Source organism: Trichoderma aggressivum (genome assembly GCF_033847375.1).
Source record: "Trichoderma aggressivum f. europaeum strain CBS 100526 chromosome Unknown scaffold_003, whole genome shotgun sequence".
NCBI classification, from domain to species: domain Eukaryota; kingdom Fungi; phylum Ascomycota; class Sordariomycetes; order Hypocreales; family Hypocreaceae; genus Trichoderma; species Trichoderma aggressivum.
The window spans coordinates 543,169-560,540 of NW_026946369.1; the positions used below are offsets into that span (position 1 = coordinate 543,169).

Consider the following 17,372-nt stretch of genomic DNA (forward strand, 5'->3'; position numbering starts at 1 on the left):
TATCTACAAACTAGTTGAGTTCATTTATTTGGCTTTGTACCGTCATCTGGTCTTTGTAAGTGTGCAGAGGAATGGCTCAAATACAATGCAATTGTTCATAGATGATGTCAAGATAATTGAATCTTTATTGTTGCAGCTTGTGATGGCAATGAGAGAAACAATAGATCGTAGCGTCCGTGTATAAAGCACTCTCAAAATAGAAGTTGGAGAAACAAGAGGCCGTTTTGTCTGTGGAAGTATTCTAGAAATAGAAGACTCATCTGTCTTTGTCAGGAGAATTGAATCTTTATTGTTCTAGCTTGTAACGACATTTGGAGAAACAACAGATCGAACTGTCCGTACATGAAGCACTCTCAAAATAGAAGATCGAGAAGCAAAACGTCGTTGTGTCCGTGCATAAGTCACTCCCGAAATAGAATACTCATCTGTCTTTGTTAGACAATATAACGGTTCATTCGCTCAGCCTTATGAATAGGTCAATGCACTTACAAGCATTAGAGAAACACAAAGAAAACATGGCCGTCTGCAGTATTCAACTGCTTTGTTATCTTGCTCAGCCTTGTCTTTTTTTCTATAATTAATCTATCTAGCGGTCAAGCTATGGGCATTACAGAATCCTTTTCACTTATAGCCGTACAAAGGTTGACGAGCAAAACCATTGTTATCTTGACGGCAGTTGATTGCCGGCTTCCTAAAATAACATCAACAACGGGACGATCGAGAACAGTCAAAGCTCCCTTGCCTGTAACAAGAAGAGTTCAACAGCATTTGCTCCTTCGACCAGCAACATTTCTCGGAGCGTCTACCGATTCGCCCACTTTGAACATGAAACATTTCCTAGACTCCATAGCATTGTAAGGGCTTGGCACCCAGGACCTGCATACCCAATTAAGTCATTGACGAATTGAATCACTAACACATCAGCAGCAAATGCAGTAGCTGACTGTTGTCTTTCGGCCAATCAGTGTAGATTTCTTTACACATCTCAAATTGTCGCCGATGGCGTAGTATGCCATTATAGTGGCCACCATCAACCACCATTCGAGGATAGCATATCGACAAAATAAGAAGACACACGGTTCGGATAACTCTCCGAGGTGAGCTCCAGCCCAGCTCCATTCCACTTAGAGCTTCACGGCCGTCAAACTCAATTCCCAAAGCCGTCTCTTGACTTGGCAACTAGTCCACGAGCGGAAGATTCAACGAGGCGTCAACTCTTCAAGCTACCAAAACTATGCCCATTCCGCGAGTCAAGCTTGCTTCCAGGCATCAAAGTCCGTTCAACCAACGTAATAACAGTTCCACATCAGTCCATACTATGACGTCTAGGGTAGAGCAATGGCGAGGCACGGCCTATATTTAGACGTCAGCCGACGACGGGGCGATCCTGCTTGTGCTTTTGCATATACGCCTACTCCGCAATCCGTATATGGCGACTCCTCGCTGCTTCACCGAGGTGTGATATCACATGAATCAGGCGTGCACGCATCCCGCTCAAGGCTCGGCCATTCTTTGGGCGCAAATGCAGTGGCATGGGCCGTCGGTCTCGGCTCCCATGGCAACATGCAAGCTTCCACGACCTCCATCTTGGCAACGGGGGCTGGGGCAGGCGTCCTTGAGCTCTCGGGAGCTGGTTTGTTTGTTTTGCTCTGCTTTTGCCATTTGTAGACGGACGTGCATGATAAAAGACTGCATTTATCGTGGGATGGCTGTGCTGGTGGTAACACGGCATCGCAGTGGCGCAAAGGGCGCGGCAATGCCGACGAGGTTGAACCAAACACGAAGAAAGACGAGACATTCTTGCTTGAATCGTATCCACCGAGGAATCACCACAGACGGTGCTTTGACTCTACAAGCATCAAACAACCACGTTACCCGTAATGCTCAAGGCAAGGGATCAGGATCAGCAGCATCACGTTATGTCTCAGTCCCCTAGCAGAGACGGTGATGTCAAGCTCCGATCCACACGATGACGCCTCCGCGGGGCCATCAGAAGACCAAAGCTCGCTCGCCTTTTCATGTAAAACACCGCCTTTGAACACGGAGCACAAAGCGGACAAGACTTGATGAAAAAGGGCACCCGTATTAGATCGATCGACTCATAGCCATAGCAAATCGCCACCGAGGCGTCCGAGAGAGCTGCGGAAAGCGGCAACGCGGGACCAAAAAGGCGAGGGTCCGGCTTCCAGCGGAGCAACAAGGCAGCTCGCTTGGCCCAACCTCGTTATTTTTCTTTAGTTTTAGGGGACAAGAGAATGATCGGTGGTGCTCTTTGGACTCGAACTCTATCTGTCAACTGGCGGCAAACAGAACGAAAAGAGGAGCCAGAGCCAGCAGAACCTTGTGAGTTTTTAGGTCACGCGGGCCGCGCACTGTGGCTCCAGTTTGGGGGGATGAGGGGGGACATGGACATGGTGTCGTTGGCTTCCATCATAGGGGATGTGAAGGCGAAGGTGTAGAATCTGTGTATGATGGAGAAGCTCCGTTGGATACACAGTGCGTGGGTCGAGCTGAGCCAGAGCGAGAGACACATCGTATTCCGGGAGGAACACTGCAGCTGTAGCTCCACTGCACTATTTCGGATGCCGTGGTTGCATTTCGTGTCGCTCCGCCGTGGTTTTCGTCAGAGATGGGCCTTGGTCTTGGTCTGGCCGAGGATCAGAGTCTAGATGGGCCTTGGTCGAGTCCGGAGGGGTATAAAGAGTCGAGCTGAGAAGCATCTAGACTCGAGTTTAAGCTCTCATCAAACAGAAGCAAATCAACTGACTGACTTACACAACTACCTTATTATAAGCTTTCCAACCAACCCCTCACCTGTCGCCTCATTCTCATACGACTCATCATCCTCTTCCCTCTTCAACTCTTCCAATCCGATTTCACAACTCTTCTCAGTCAAGATGCAACTCTTCGCCGTCTTCGCTGCTGCCACTACCCTCATTGCCGGCTCCAACGCCCTCTTCATCCCCCGCAACATCCACGTCGCAGACTTCCGCCTCTACAGCGCCGAGGGCTGCCACGACGGCAACCTCGGCGTCTGGACCGTCATTGATGACGACTTCAAGAATGGCGAATGCAAGGGCCTCAACGACAGTGAGCCCAAGTCTCTGAGCCTGACAGACATTAACAAGGGCTGCACATGTAAGGAACCCCCCACGAGCGCTGGAATCCCCCAATCTTTAAGACATTTGTCTTATACTAACCCGCAAACCTTGCAGTCACGGCTTACACCGACGACAAGTGCACCAAGGGCAAGAAGGATTTCACAAAGGGACACTGCTTCGACGACAAGGCCGGGTGGAAAGCCTGGAGCATCAAGTGCGATTACAAGGACTAAACAGGGTCCTCTCCCTACATTCTTTTTTTTTTCCCTTCACCGCAACTTTGCCAGCACCATTGATTTACATCACCTTTTTTTTCCCATTCCTTACATCATGGTGGAGTTTCACGTTTTTTTTTTTTTTTTTTAAAAAAAATCAGGATTACACTGGACTGATTGTGGGAACGGAACCGGGACATGGGCACAACAAAGCATATTGATTGACACGGAACGCATTATGGGGTTATCGGGCTGGTCATTTTCCAGGATCACGGCTTTTGGGGTAATAATGGGTAACGGTTGTTATGACACGGTCCTTTTTATGACGATGCATTACATGTACACATACATTATACAAATACTGATGGCGGATCCCATCAATGATAATTAGTTAATGAGATAATAACAGCGCCAGCGAGGCAAAAAACACATATTGAACAACGATTGCTTTCGTCATTTCCCAACACACAACGGTGATCGCCTCTGAATCATGACGCTTTCCATCACTAAAGTAACATGACTGCTCCGAAGTCGGTGCAAAACATGTCCAGCTATAACACAGCTGCAGCTGCCTCATGCTGTACGCCCACTCTCGGCGCTCACTGATGATGATGATAAAAAACATGCACACAATGCTGGCTACGCATGTTGTGTCTAGTCCATGCGCTTATGCAATGGGGCACATTTATGAATGGTCAGATGACATGAGTTGGATTCGTTCTGGAATCAGAAGAGCTGGCAACAACTGTGAATGAAGATGGTAAAGATCGAGGCATGGCCATCCTGTCGTGTTCAGTTTACGGGGGCAAAGGCAAACAAGCTGACAAGACACTAGCACTCTGTCCCATGTTATGATGAAAGAGTGGCAAAGATTGCAAACCGCAGCGTTGAATTACATGGTTGATTATGATCATTTCAAGTTTCTTTTCATAGAGCTCAGTTCTGTGCAACCAACTTGTTCAAGTAGCTTGACGAGCACAGCATGTCCAATTCCCAACACGATGGGTCTAGGTCGCTCGCCTACGTGATACTCCATCCTCAACAAACACTCAACAAATTATCAAAGTGTATCGATATCGTTCAAATTCATTCGTTATTCTTTATTCATTAGACTCAGGCTGGAAAAGCAGTCGTTTTAGTTAATCGTAACAGCAACCTTGGCAAAGTGCTTGCCCGACCACTGGTACTCATACGCCTCCTTCAGCTGCTCCAACTTAAACACCTTCTCATCAACCACCGGCCTCAGCGTCTCAGGGTGAGCCTCGATCGCCTCAACCAACTCCTCCAGCTGCACACGGCTACCCACAAGAATACCACGAGCAGTGAACAAGCTGGACAAGCATCGCAGGAAGCTAGGCTCCTTCTCGTCTCCGCCTCCAGCGAGGAAGCCGATGATGTCGATGGCACCGCACATCTTGACGGCCGCAATGCTCTGCTCCATCTCCTTGGCGCCGGCAACCTGCACGACGTGGTCGACGCCGCGGCCGCCCGTCAGCTTCTTGGCCGTCTCGCCCCAGCTGGGATCCTCCTTGTAGTTGAGGACGTGGTCGGCACCGAGCTTCTTCAGCTGCGCCGCCTTGGCGGGAGATCCCGTGGTGGCAATGACCCTGGCGCCGACGGCCTTTGCAAACTGCAGGGCGAAGATGCTGACGCCGCCGCTGCCCTGGACGAGAACCCAGTGGCCGGCCTTGACGGCGTGGTCGGCAGACCCGAACAGAGCGTTCCAGGCAGTCAGACCAGCGCAGGGGAGGGTAGAGGCCTCGAGGGCAGTCAAGTTGGAGGGGCTGCGCACAAGAGCGTTCTCGTTGAAGGCGCCATAGGTGCGGAGGGTACCGTCTAGGACGCCCCCGGTTCCGGTGGCGATGGTCTTGGGGGTCAGGTTTCCGCCCAGGTGAGCCTGGTTGAAGAGAGTGATGACTTTGTCGCCGGGCTGGAAGAGGGTGACGCTCTTGCCGACGGAGACGACGGTGCCGGCGCCATCAGATCCGGGGACGACGTTTGGGGCCATGCCGAAGGGATACTCACCCCTGGCGATGATGAGATCGCGGTACTGTTGTAGTGATAGTTAGTAAATAGGAGCGTATGTACGTAACACAACGCAATAGGGAGCAGATTGCGGGTCAACTAACGTTGAGAGAGGCAGCCTCGACTATAGCATGATGAATGTTAGCACTGAATAGTTTTATTGGACGTGTTCCTCTCCTCCTTTTCATAGGTATTATTGTTATATAGTTGGGTGATGTGTTAAGGGGTTGCTCAGTACTGACGCTTAACCAAAACTTCGTTGTCACCAACTGCAGGGAGGGGCTGCTCAGAGAACTTGAGTCCCTCAAAGCCATTGTATTCGGCAACATTCCATTGCTTGACGGTCTGGGGAATTGTAAAGGAACTCATTGTGAAGTTCTTGAGCTGTCCGAGATTGATGCGAATATAGTTGGAGATGAAGATGTTTGGTTTTTGTCTTTTGCGGTGACCAGCAACAGTGTACTCAGGTTGCCTAGTTGAAAAGAGAAGAAAAGACTATTGCAATTGATAGATGTCTCATGTGGTTCGATCGATGGGGCATTATGGAGATTGTGGCCCAATATATCTCTTTTTCAAACTTGTATATACCGCAGTTCCCACTTTGTCATGGGAAACAGGCCCATTTCTAATGCACCGAATTGGATTTGTAAGTTGATCCATTCAAGAGCTCGTGTATGCGATCCAAACGAGTATACACAACCCGCGAGAGCACTATCGCCACGATACAATGGTACCATCACCACGATACAATGATACTGTCGACAGACTGCCCAGCCAAGAGTGACATTTCCACAACGTCATGCAGCCACCACCGGACAACGTCTAGAATCCTTCGATGAGTAACAGACGCTCAACCGCGGCGAAGAATCGGCAATAACCGCTACTAGCATCGCATCAGCGGGCGTTGTCATCTGCGGCTTGCGATTGAGCATATTCCCAATCGAGGCAAGGCGCGAAGCCTAACCCCCAAGAGAGAGGCGACAATTTGCCCGGGTCAGGTTGACAAGGGCTATAATAGTTCCCTTGAAAGAGAGTTGCGACTCAGAACAACTCGAGTTGTAGTTTTTGACTTGAAGCGTATATGCAACTCTATTTTACGAATGGCATTATAAATCACAAGGAAGGTATTGTCGAATCATGAAGGCCAGACATGACTCTAGTTGCAGAAATTTTGTTAGCCGAGGGGGACCAACAACGGCGCCGATGGAGTTTCGGTCATGGTGACGAGTGCGATGAATGATTCATTACCGCTCTATCTACAGCAAATTGTTAAGCGAACGAGGCATTTTGTTTAAAACTTGATCATTTCGCTGAATCTTGCGCACAAAGTCTCTCTTTTCGCTCTGGTACAAAGTTCAACCATGGAAGCCAAGCCGGAGAAGTGCAATTTGATGCGATTAAGCGAGCATCTCTATCACGGGGCAAACTCTCTAACCAACAGCCTCAAAACGTCAAGCGTCATAAGCCCTTGCCCACGCCCTCTGATGAAACTTGACTGTATCCAGGGAAGCTCGCGGCTGTGCAGCCTCGAGTTGATTAAACCCTCCCGTATAAGCCTCTCAAAGACGACGCCTTTTTGTTACTCTCAAACTTGTCATCATCATCATCATCACCAGTAGATGACACGTATGAGAGAGCGTCGGGCTGTGACTCTCAACAGGACACTTGTCCATGAGTGAGAGACCGTATTTAAGAGGAACAGAACTGAATGAGCGATGAGAATCCCAAGCCGCTGAGGTGGAATCGTAAGAATAAGCATCACTCGCTACGTGCTCTTCTTCTCACTCACACTCTCTCAACACTCGTAATCGCAAACATCACATCACTCATATACATACATACCAAACGGCAACAAAACTCCACAAACCCCATCTCGTGCACATCTCACTCGTCACGCCTTACCTGATTCATCCATCTCACACCCAATCATGGCCCAAATCCCAGTCCACGACGCTCTCCAGCTTCCCCAGCCGGCAGTGGGACCCTCCTCGCGGCCGCCGCTGTCCCGGCTCTCGTCGAGTCCCGGCCCCGGCGCCGCGGCCAAGACGGGCATCGTCGTCTTCTCGGGCGGAAGCGCGGCCAACAGCCTGGTGGACGTGTTTGAGGGCGTACGGGTGGCCAACGCGGCGACGCTGAGCTACGTGATTCCCATCTCGGACAATGGCGGCAGCACGAGCGAGATTATCCGCGTGTTTGGAGGCCCAGGTACTGAATCTTCAACTTGCACATAGAGAATCACGTCTTTCTAACATGGATCATGTGTAAGGCATCGGAGACGTCCGGTCTCGCCTCGTCCGCCTCATCCCCAACGACAACAAGCGCGAAACAACCGCCATCAAGCTCCTCTTCAACCACCGCCTGCCCCCCGTCTACGACGGAGCCCGCGCCGAGTGGTTCGACATCGTCGAGGGCACGCACCCGCTGTGGCTCGACATCTCGTCGCCCAAGCGCGAGCTGATGCGGTCCTTGTTCAACAGCTTCAACCTCGAGGTCGTGAAGCGCATGCGGCCCAGCAGCCGCTTCGACTTCTCCGGGTCCAGCATCGGCAACCTGTTCCTCACGGGCGCCAGGCTCTTCACCGGCAGCTTCGAGGCCGCCATTTGCCTGCTGAGCTCCATCTGCGCCGTGCCCGACACCGTGGCCGTGCTGCCGGCGCTCAACACCAACTTCGCCCATCACATTGCCGCGGGCCTCGTCGACGGCGCCGTCATCACCGGCCAGAACGACATTTCGCATCCGAGTGCTCCAACGGCCGCCGTGCCGCTGCCGGGTCCGGCTCCGACCTCGGGATCGCGCACGCCGGCGCTGTCGACGAACCATGATCTGGATGAGCACGACATTGAAGACGCAAACCTGCCTGGCAGCTTGCCTGCTCTGCGCCGGCCCGCCATTGCCATCTCCAAGCAGGACGAGGAGGATCTGCCCTGCCGCATCGACCGCATCTGGTACATCAACCCGTACGGCCAGGAGATGCGCATCCCGGCCAACCCGCGCGTGCTCGAGGCCATCCGCGGCGCGCACTCGGTCATCTACAGCATCGGCTCGCTCTTCACGTCGCTGGTGCCCAGCCTGGTGCTCAAGGGCGTGGGCGAGGCCGTCGCCAGCCCGCACATCCGAAACAAGATCCTGGTCCTCAACGGCACCACCGATCGCGAAACCGGCCCGTCGAGCGACCCCTTTTCCGGGCTGGACTTTGTCGCCACCATTGCCAACGCCTGCGCGGACTCGAGGGGCTTGCCGAGGCCGGCTGCGGACGAGTATTCGCTGTACGTGACGCACGTCATTTACATCGAGGCGCCCACGAGTCCCGCCGTGGACAAGCGGCTGTTTGCCCAGCTGGGCATCGACACGACGAGGCTGTACGGACCGAAAGATGGACAGGGCAAGGGAGGGCGATATGACGCAAAGGCGCTGGCGCAGACGCTGGAGAGCATCATCGGGCGCAAGGACACGCGCTCTGACAGGAGCCGGCGTAACACTCTGGTGGGATAGACTTGATTTGTTGTTTTTGTTGTTTTGTAATATAATACAATTGTACCATTTATTATTTGTCTTCTTCAGCTTTAAAAAGAAACACGTAAAGAAACATCTGCCAGCCAACGGCACGGTATCAAACCAATACCACATCTTGCACCCCATGGATATCCCTTTGCACCACCAACAAACCACCGCCCTGTAATGCGTTTCGTCTCCCCTCTCTTCGCTCACAACTCTGATTTCCCTTCCCCCGTCCTACTCATCAATCATCACGACTTGGCCATGGCGAGATACACCACCACAGCCGGCCACGCCGCCGACATGACCAGCGCCATCATCACTCTTCCTCCTCCAACCCGTATCCTATCCTGAGGGCCCTTCCATCGGTCCACCAGCGCGCAGGTCGTCCAGATCATGACCATGGCGTAAATCACGAGCAGCCAGGTGACGCCGAGGATGATGTCGGCGGTGCGGTCCGAGGGGCTGAGGACGTCCTTGGACGTGTCGGGGACAAAAGTAGAAGAAAGATTGTTGCCCATTTTTTGCGGTATAGGGTTGTGTTGTTTTTCTTGTGTAGGTTGTTGAAGGATGTCTTGTGGTAAGAGCGTGCTTTGCGGCGAAAAGAAATTGTGATGCTTTGGTCGTAAATAAAAAAAACGTCGTCGCCAAGAAGAGATGAAGATTGCGAGAGAAACAAAGGTATATCGACTCGCGATATTAACCCAGAAAGTAGAACTGATTAAAAAAGAGAAACCTTCTCGCCCAGCGAGTTTACAGCGAAAGAAAAAAGAGCGAAAAACGAAAATCACACACAGCCGATAAGAAAAAATTATCCCACCAGAGAAGAAATGAATGAAGAAGAGAAAGAAAGAAAGAAGAGAGAAGAGAGAGAGGCCGCGCTGAAAAGGAAACGCGGAACAGCCCCCAAGCTTAGTAGGTAAAATCCCCCAAAAAGAACCTGTCGAAACATATTAGCCTCTCCGGGGGTGTGTTCCCAAGCTCAACCCCCCGAATTCAATCTTGATACATACGGGGATGCAAATCTCAGCCAAGATTAAAGAAATCAAAACAGGGCAGATCAAAGCTCAACGGCTGCTAACCCAGCCGAAAAAAACGAAAGCGCAAGGACAAGAACAATTGTGTTTGAACGTATGAACAAGGCGCAAAGGTGGGACGCTCGTCATACGTTTGGCGTCTCAAAGTGCGGATTCGTCGAAACACGGAGTCGAATCAGAATCAGGGCCCGGTCCAAGATTGAAACGGTAATGACGTTTGTGCTTGTGCGTTTCTCAGCATGCAACTCGTATGTAAGTATGTACCTATGTATGTACAATCAAGAAAAGAAGAGGAGGAGAAAAGAAGAAATAAGGGCATCACCAAGTAGTAATAGCTAGGTCGTCTTCTTGTTCCCGCCCAGCTTCCCATTCAACCTACCCATCTCATCCCTCACCACTCACTCACCAATAAATCACAGGCCAGGCCGGGACAGGCCGCCAGGGGAGACCCACGGAAATATCAAATCACAGCAAAACAGGACATGGGTCAAGCCCTTCTCGTCCAATCAAACAACACCTTTTCCAAAAATATCGTCGCCCTCGGACCACTTCTGCTGTTTTAAGCGCCCGGGCTTGTTCGAAGCGTCACGCAGATGCAGCAGCGGTGAGATATCATTCGTCCATTCCATCTGTGGCTTCTTGTTTTTTTTTTTTTTTTACTCCGTACTCTTCATTTTTATCGATATGGCCTTTTATCCAGTATCTCACTCCAAGGTCGTTTTCTTGCCATGGCACTAGAGAGCTTTCGTCGAGATGCAGCATTAAAGCTACTTGACTGTACAACATCCAATCAACTCCTCTCCGTGCCAAGTAAGCATCATCATGTAGATGTTGCAACAAGGACCAAACTTGTCAATTGAACAAGATTTCAGCCCATCAAACACCCAAGTCGACGAGGGAGTAGATAAGAGGTTCAACAAACTAATGCTGGTGGTGCTCTATTTTATGCATGACCAGGAGACATTTACGCGCGCGCGCACACACACACACACATCACAAAGAGACAAGATTGGTATCATGTGTTCATTAATCCGAATTAACACTATCTGCTATGTATACAATAAAAACATTCAAATCATAACTTTGCCCTCGCCGCCGCTCATGGCAGGCGCGCGCTGAGGGGCAGGTCGCGGGAAGAGCTGCCCACGTAGACAGTCTTGGGGAACTTGGTGACAACCCACTGCTGGGTCTTGGTGTCCCAGTTGGAAATGTCACGGCGAGTCAGGTCAGCCTTGAAGGTGACGCTCTGGCCGGGCGCAATGCGCTCGATACGGTCAAAGCCACGCAGGACCCGCACGGGCTCGTTGGGGCCACCGTGGCTCAGGTACAGCTGGGGAACGGCATCGTCCATGACCTTGCCCGTGTTGGTGATGGTGGCGGTGACGGTGTAGATGATGTCGTACAGCTGGCGGTTGCCGCCGGGCTCACCAGAAGAGGGAGAGCGGTGCTGGGGGCTGCCGTCGTTGGCTCCGGCGGGGAGGAACTGCTTGGCAGTCTGGCCGTAGTGGGCGTCGCCAGAAGCGGCCTGGCCAGAGCTGGTGCTGCTCAGGTATGGGTAGATGAACTCGCGGATGCGGCGAATGCCCTTGGGGAAACCATAGTCCTTGATGTTCTTGCTAAAGGTGCCCAGGACGGGAGCGGCAATGGTCTTGCCGGTAGTCGGGTTCAGCGGGCCGGCGTTGTTCTTCTGGATCTGGATGTTGGAGAACTTAAAGGTCGACCACGATAGTCCGAAGCCGAACTCGTACGTGGGAGCCTTGTCGGAGCTGCGAGGCTGGCCGGGAGCCACCTTGTCAAAGTAGCGGTAGTCAATAAAGGCGCCCTCGGTGAAGTCATCCTGAGGAGCGCCGTTGCCGTTGTTGGGAGTCGTCATGACCTGAACGCCGTAGCTCTCCAGAGAAGGACCCCAGGTGAAGGGAGTGCGTCCGGGGCTCTGCTTGCCGTACAAAATGTCGACAAGAGAGTTACCAGACTCCTGACCAGGAGTACCAGCCCACACAATGGCGGAGATGTTGGGGTGCACGGCGTAGTCCTTCAGTATGACGGGACCAGTCGAGTGGATGACAACAATGGTCTTGGCGTTGTTGGCAGCAACAGTCTTGATAAGGTCGTCACCGTTCTTCCACAGGGTAATGTTCTTGCGGTCACCCTCGTTACCATCGGGGTGAAGGTAGCCCTCACCACTGTCGGAGTTAGCAAAGACAATGGCGATGGCCTCGGGCTGGGTGACGAGAGACTTGATTGCAGAAGTGGCGTAGTTGTTCAGGATGCTCTCGTAGCGAGAGCCATCCTGGAGAGCCTGGTTCTGGATCGCCGCGTCGGGGGTAACGAGGTAGGGGAAGTTGGTGGTGCCAGAACCCCACTCCATGGCAAGAGTGCCATCATCGCAGCCGCGGTCACCGCAGCCGTTGGGACCGGCGGGGTTAGAGCCGGCATCCTCGCCGATGACGGTAAGGAACTTGGGCTTGTTGAGGGGCAGGATGCCGTTGTTCTTGAGGATAACGGTTCCCTTGGCACCAGCCTCACGAATGTGGTTGGCGTGGTTGGCACGGACATCGACACCGTAGTTGACCTTCTCCCAGTTCTCATTGACGGCAGCCTGAACGTAGCCAAACTCGCCATCGGTCCAAGAATCAAAGTTGGTGTCGACGAGGTTGGAAATCGACTTGCCCACCTTGAAGAAGGAGGCCATGATACGCATGACCATGTCGTCGATACGCCACTCGGGAACAGTGCCGTTGAGGACGGCAAGGGTCAGGTTGCTTCCGAAGTAAGACGCGCCGGTGTTGAAAAGAGTATCACCAGGCATGGTCATGTCAAGACCGGCGGCAGCGGTCGAGACACCGGCATGCTGAGCCTGCCAATCGCTCATGACGAAACCTTGGAAACCGTACTCCTCCTTGAGCAATCCGTTGAGGAGCTTGGAGTTCTGGCAAGCGTACGAGTTGTTGACCTGGTTGTACGAGCACATGATGGAGCCAACACCGGCCTTGACGGCATCCTGGAAAGGCCAGCCGTAGACTTCGTGGATGGTCTTGTCGTCAACGTTGGACGACAGGGCCTCGCTGATGGGGTATCCGTAGCCGTTGGCCTCTCCAACTTGGCGGAAATGCTCCTGTTCGTTGAGGAGGAAGTGCTTGGCGCAGGCCACGGTACCGGCATCCTGGATACCAGTGACGGTATCGGCAAGAGCCACACCAGCCAGGTAAGGGTCGTTTCCGAAGCCCTCGACGTTACGGCCTCCGTTGGGATTGCGGCCCAGAGGACCAGCAACAGGTCCAAGAAGAACATCAACACCCTTGTTCTTTGCCTCAGAGCCCAGGGCAGTGCCACGGTCAACCCAAAGGTGTCTGCTCCAACTGGCGGCGGCAGTCAAGCCAGTAGCGAAAGCACTATTGTACCTGTTGAATCGGAGACCAAGGGGGCCATCCTGCATGCAGAGAGATCGCAGGCCCAGGCGAGGGACGGTACCAACGTTTCCAACACACTTCTCACCCATCCAACTGGAGCAAAAGTTAGAAACAACTCGGCTGGCAAAGCAAGGCAGAACCAAATGAGCTTACCCAACACCGGTGGTGAGGTTGACCTTCTCTAGGAGAGTCAGGCCCGAAACAAACTCCTTAGCCTGAGCATAGGCTTGCTCCCAGCCCGGAGCATTGGGGTCCATCCATGGGGAGGGATAGAAAGGAGGCGAGTACGCCTCGTTGGAGTGAGGAGGAGGGTAGGGCTGTGCGTTTGGAAGAGCGTTAGCAGCTGCAAAGTCCAAAACCGTCGCCGTAGAGGCGGCCAAAAGAATGGATGTCTTCATAGTGAAAAGAGTGATGACTGGGTGCCCCTTGAGCAGCAGAGAGGGGTGGAGAGAAGAGGAAGAAAACGAGAGGCGATCCCGTTGATAAAGAGATGTAGCAGCAGCAGTGAACAAGGTAGAAGCAGAAACAGGCAGTGCCAGTTGACAACCAATGCCAATGCTGCTTTCTAGTTCGACTACGCTGAATCTTGCTCATCGAGGGAAGGTGAAAATGATTGAAGGGGACTCGTTGAGAAATAGGGGCAGTGAGAACCAAGACCTCGCGACTTGACGTGTTTATGCAGGCGCATTGGCACGAAGAAGTCAATGGACTGCTCAGTCAAGCAATCCCAGGTCCATCAAGGGAAGTTGTGCATATACAATGGGAAGGGTAAAAAAGGGAGAGAGAGAGCCAATGTCTCAGCGCAATTGGCATGCAAAAAAAAAAAAAAAAAAGGCAACGTACATTGGCATCTGCCACTGCCGCCAAAAGGGCGGCAGCAAACACGGACAGCGGCTTAACCATTGTGACGGATTTCCGCGACCAAGGTATTCAGGATCGGCGGTTGGCGATGAGGATCTCGCTTGAGGAACCGGAGCAGCTGTCGAGGAGAGGGCGAGGGAAGCCCAGCATATATAGTCCGGGGCAGAGTGGCATCGTCAGTCAGCTCATCCACGCCGACGGACCACCTTTCGACTCTCGCCCATTATTTTGATCTTTTCGTCATCCCTACACTATGCTCGTGAGCTAATGCCCATTCTCGGCCTTTGTCCTGTAGCTCAACGTCTCTCCGCCTCTTGCCCCTGCTCGCGAGCTAAGGCCCTTGGACCCTGGCCCTGGACGACTTGGCCATCCACGGGGAAGCAGAAGTGGAGGGAGCAAGCAAGCAATCTCTCGTCGCCAGCTTTCGGCCCCACCGCGCCAAGGCCTGCGATGGCGACCCGGCAGGGATCTGGACAGAGCTTGAGAGCTCCATGATGAGTACAGAATACTCGTACTGGTGCTGGTGCAGGTAGCATGTCGTGGTAAGCCCTGGTGAAAAGGATGGCGGGCGCCGGTGTCTTCTGTACGAGCACTCGTACTCCGTACCCCGTCAAAAGGTGTGCGACGGCATGGCATAAAGGAGTCCGATGCTGGGCAATGCAATGCTACTCCGTACTGTACGTGTAGGTAGGCACCCTGTTGGGGTCTGTTGCGTCGATCGCGATGACATTCCGGAAAGCAAAGTTGATGTGCTAATGTATGGAATCCCTCACCTCTATAATGACATACTGCTAGGACTACAAAGATTCCGGGTAGAGCATTACTGGGTACAGAGATATGACAGAGATGGACAGTCATCGGAAGACGGATTATATCGATCGCGGCTCATACAAGGTAAGTATTTACGGTTAAATGGTTACGAGAGTGCTCCTAGAGGAGGCGCTCTTAGCCCCAGGTACTCTGCATTGTACAGCCCATAGCGCCGCGGCTACCTACAAGTACACGTACCGCAAGCCGCTATGCCGCTCGCACCATTAGTGCCTGTGCCGGTGTTCAGCGCCTTCAAGTCAGCTTCCAGCGCACGCCACATCCAATCGGACAATGAACTGCCCTCCTTGTATCTGTACACAGCATCAACTAGGAGGAAATGCTCTCTACCTTGAGCCCCTGTGGCTGAACGCCAGGCCAATGGCATTTGCTGCTCCTCCACGGCAGCTCATTTCAATGTCTCTCTTTCATATCACGACAACCTCCTTGATGCTCGTACTCTGCCAACACTCAGCTCAATCCGAACATTACACAGCATAGGCTTCTGTCGCGCACCTCGTACACCCCGTGCTAGCCAAAGCGGTGGACGGACCTACTGTACCATGGCTGGCGTATTCGGAGAAAGGCGAGAGAAGACGCTACTGTACTCTTCATGGCATGTCCCTGACCGAACACACCACCAAGCACTGCTAGGGTGACAACCCGAGAGTGCCAGAACGCTTTCGAGATTCTAGAGACCGAGGAGGGTTGCATCGCCCAGGCACTGGGCGAGGCTCCGCTATACAGCCTGCGGGGGGAGTCCCGGAGCAGTTGGACAAGAACAATGGCTAACAGCATTGGGCCTCGTCCCGCGCAGCCAAGCTGTGGCAACTGGCAGAGTCGGAGAGAAGGGCCGATGAGCCATGCAATTTTCTCTCTCTCTCACTCCCTCTCACTCAGCGCCATCATCTAGGCTCTCCTCCAAGGCTCAACTCATGATGGCCCCTCGGCTGCAAACCGACATCCCATCATGGCCACACTTGCATGCACGGAGCATCTTTCCGCCTGCGGGGCGTCTTCCTGGGTCCACGGTCACGAGGAACTATTGCGTCTGCTCCATTGACGCCTTCCAGACCCATCGAGCAACAAGTCTTGATATTTCCGATCTACGATGGATCGTTTCATTGCTTTAGAGCTGTGGCATTGGTTCCTGCGCACCAATATCGGCGACGAGGGCGGCCGTGATGGGGCCTTTTTTTCCAGCTCGGCGGAAGAGGACTGGCCAAGCGAGAGATGCTACTTTGTAGTCAGCGGGCCAATACTGGCACTGGCGCTCTTGGATTGGACGGACGGCTTGTAGGCCGCTTTCTATGCCGTGTCATGGCAGATGGCATCGGGAATAACAGAGCCGCAAGAGGATGTGGACGGGTAAGGTAATTTCAGCGGTTCAACGTCGCGGCTGTGCAAATATTCCGGACTTTCACAAGCAAAAGCAATACCGTTGCCATGGTTGAGCATTCGTGCTGATGTTACAACAGGCACAGGCACAGGCACAGGCACAGGCACAAGACGAGGCGAGGTAGCATACATGCTCTAATGCAACGGTGGCGAGGCGACAGCAACAGGCCATGAGCCCACGGTATCACGCTAGAATGGAACGCTGTCAACAAGACAAATTTTGCTACGGTATGCTCCCCCCTCATGCTAGGTTGGCTAGTACGTAAAGTTGTCCGTAACCTTGACGTGTTTGTACCAGACCAAGCAACCAGGCCGTCAAGCGACTTTGAGGCCCGCCGATGAGCATCTTGGGGTGGTATTTTTGCATGGACCCGCTGCGGAGCGTCATCATCGTGGGGATCAACTCCATATTCCATCCCATCTTAGTGGCAAGCCCCCGGCCACCGGCTTTGGGGCCTCTCCCGAGCGCCACTCAGGCACCAAGTCCCGGCCTCGTCTGTTAGTCAGGCTTTGGGGAAACTCCCGAAGCTCATTTAAACACCATCCTAGCTGGAGCGGCACATGGCCAACATGTTTCATGTGGCTACTGACAATACGAAGGGAGACGTGCACCCTCACGTGGTACATCGAGACAAGCTGCGATGCCGTGCTTCCCATTCTGCAGAGGGTTCGACTTGCTTTCTTTGAATCTGCGTCTCCAAGGCTAGTTCCTCGTGAGAAAAACTCGAACAAGCGAAACAGCAGCAAACGAATGCCGATCAAGGCGTCGACTCCGCTCCCGCATCGTCTCCCCGCATTTACCCCGATGCCCCGACTACCAAAATGCCTGGGGACTCCCCTTCTTTGACTCCCTGTTTAGCGCCCCTGTTGTTCGGGCCGTTTTGCTGTGCACGCAAAAAGACCATCGGGGAGTTTCGCCAAATCCCCTTTGCTCTATTCTCGAATGGGTATCTGACAACTTTTCCACCAATCCGGGTGACTGCTGAGGCTTCACTACCCCAAAACTTGCCTGCTATCCCTCTA

General features: G+C 52.9%; 5 protein-coding genes across 5 annotated transcripts; 2 read left to right on the top strand and 3 right to left on the bottom strand.

The window, feature by feature from the left end:
- Nucleotides 1–2,897: 2,897 nt before the first annotated feature.
- Triagg1_1286 (uncharacterized protein) lies at nucleotides 2,898–3,334 on the top strand (the record flags this gene model as incomplete). Its single annotated transcript, XM_062895339.1, has 2 exons — nucleotides 2,898–3,138; nucleotides 3,216–3,334. The coding sequence occupies 2 exons, from the start codon at nucleotides 2,898–2,900 to the stop codon at nucleotides 3,332–3,334; spliced, it is 360 nt and encodes a 119-aa protein (XP_062759625.1).
- A 1,117-nt stretch (nucleotides 3,335–4,451) lies between these two features.
- Triagg1_1287 (uncharacterized protein) lies at nucleotides 4,452–5,710 on the bottom strand (the record flags this gene model as incomplete). Its single annotated transcript, XM_062895340.1, has 3 exons — nucleotides 4,452–5,366; nucleotides 5,446–5,465; nucleotides 5,584–5,710. 3 exons carry the CDS (start codon nucleotides 5,708–5,710, stop codon nucleotides 4,452–4,454), a joined length of 1,062 nt encoding a protein of 353 aa, XP_062759626.1.
- A 1,559-nt stretch (nucleotides 5,711–7,269) lies between these two features.
- On the top strand, nucleotides 7,270–8,833 carry Triagg1_1288 (uncharacterized protein; the record flags this gene model as incomplete). The annotated part of the gene is made up of 2 exons (XM_062895341.1): nucleotides 7,270–7,546; nucleotides 7,608–8,833. 2 exons carry the CDS (start codon nucleotides 7,270–7,272, stop codon nucleotides 8,831–8,833), a joined length of 1,503 nt encoding a protein of 500 aa, XP_062759627.1.
- A 254-nt stretch (nucleotides 8,834–9,087) lies between these two features.
- Nucleotides 9,088–9,357, bottom strand: Triagg1_1289 (uncharacterized protein; the record flags this gene model as incomplete). The annotated part of the gene is made up of 1 exon (XM_062895342.1): nucleotides 9,088–9,357. One exon carries the CDS (start codon nucleotides 9,355–9,357, stop codon nucleotides 9,088–9,090), a length of 270 nt encoding a protein of 89 aa, XP_062759628.1.
- A 1,615-nt stretch (nucleotides 9,358–10,972) lies between these two features.
- Triagg1_1290 (CAZyme family GH3) lies at nucleotides 10,973–13,681 on the bottom strand (the record flags this gene model as incomplete). Its single annotated transcript, XM_062895344.1, has 2 exons — nucleotides 10,973–13,376; nucleotides 13,437–13,681. The coding sequence occupies 2 exons, from the start codon at nucleotides 13,679–13,681 to the stop codon at nucleotides 10,973–10,975; spliced, it is 2,649 nt and encodes an 882-aa protein (XP_062759629.1).
- Nucleotides 13,682–17,372: the final 3,691 nt, after the last annotated feature.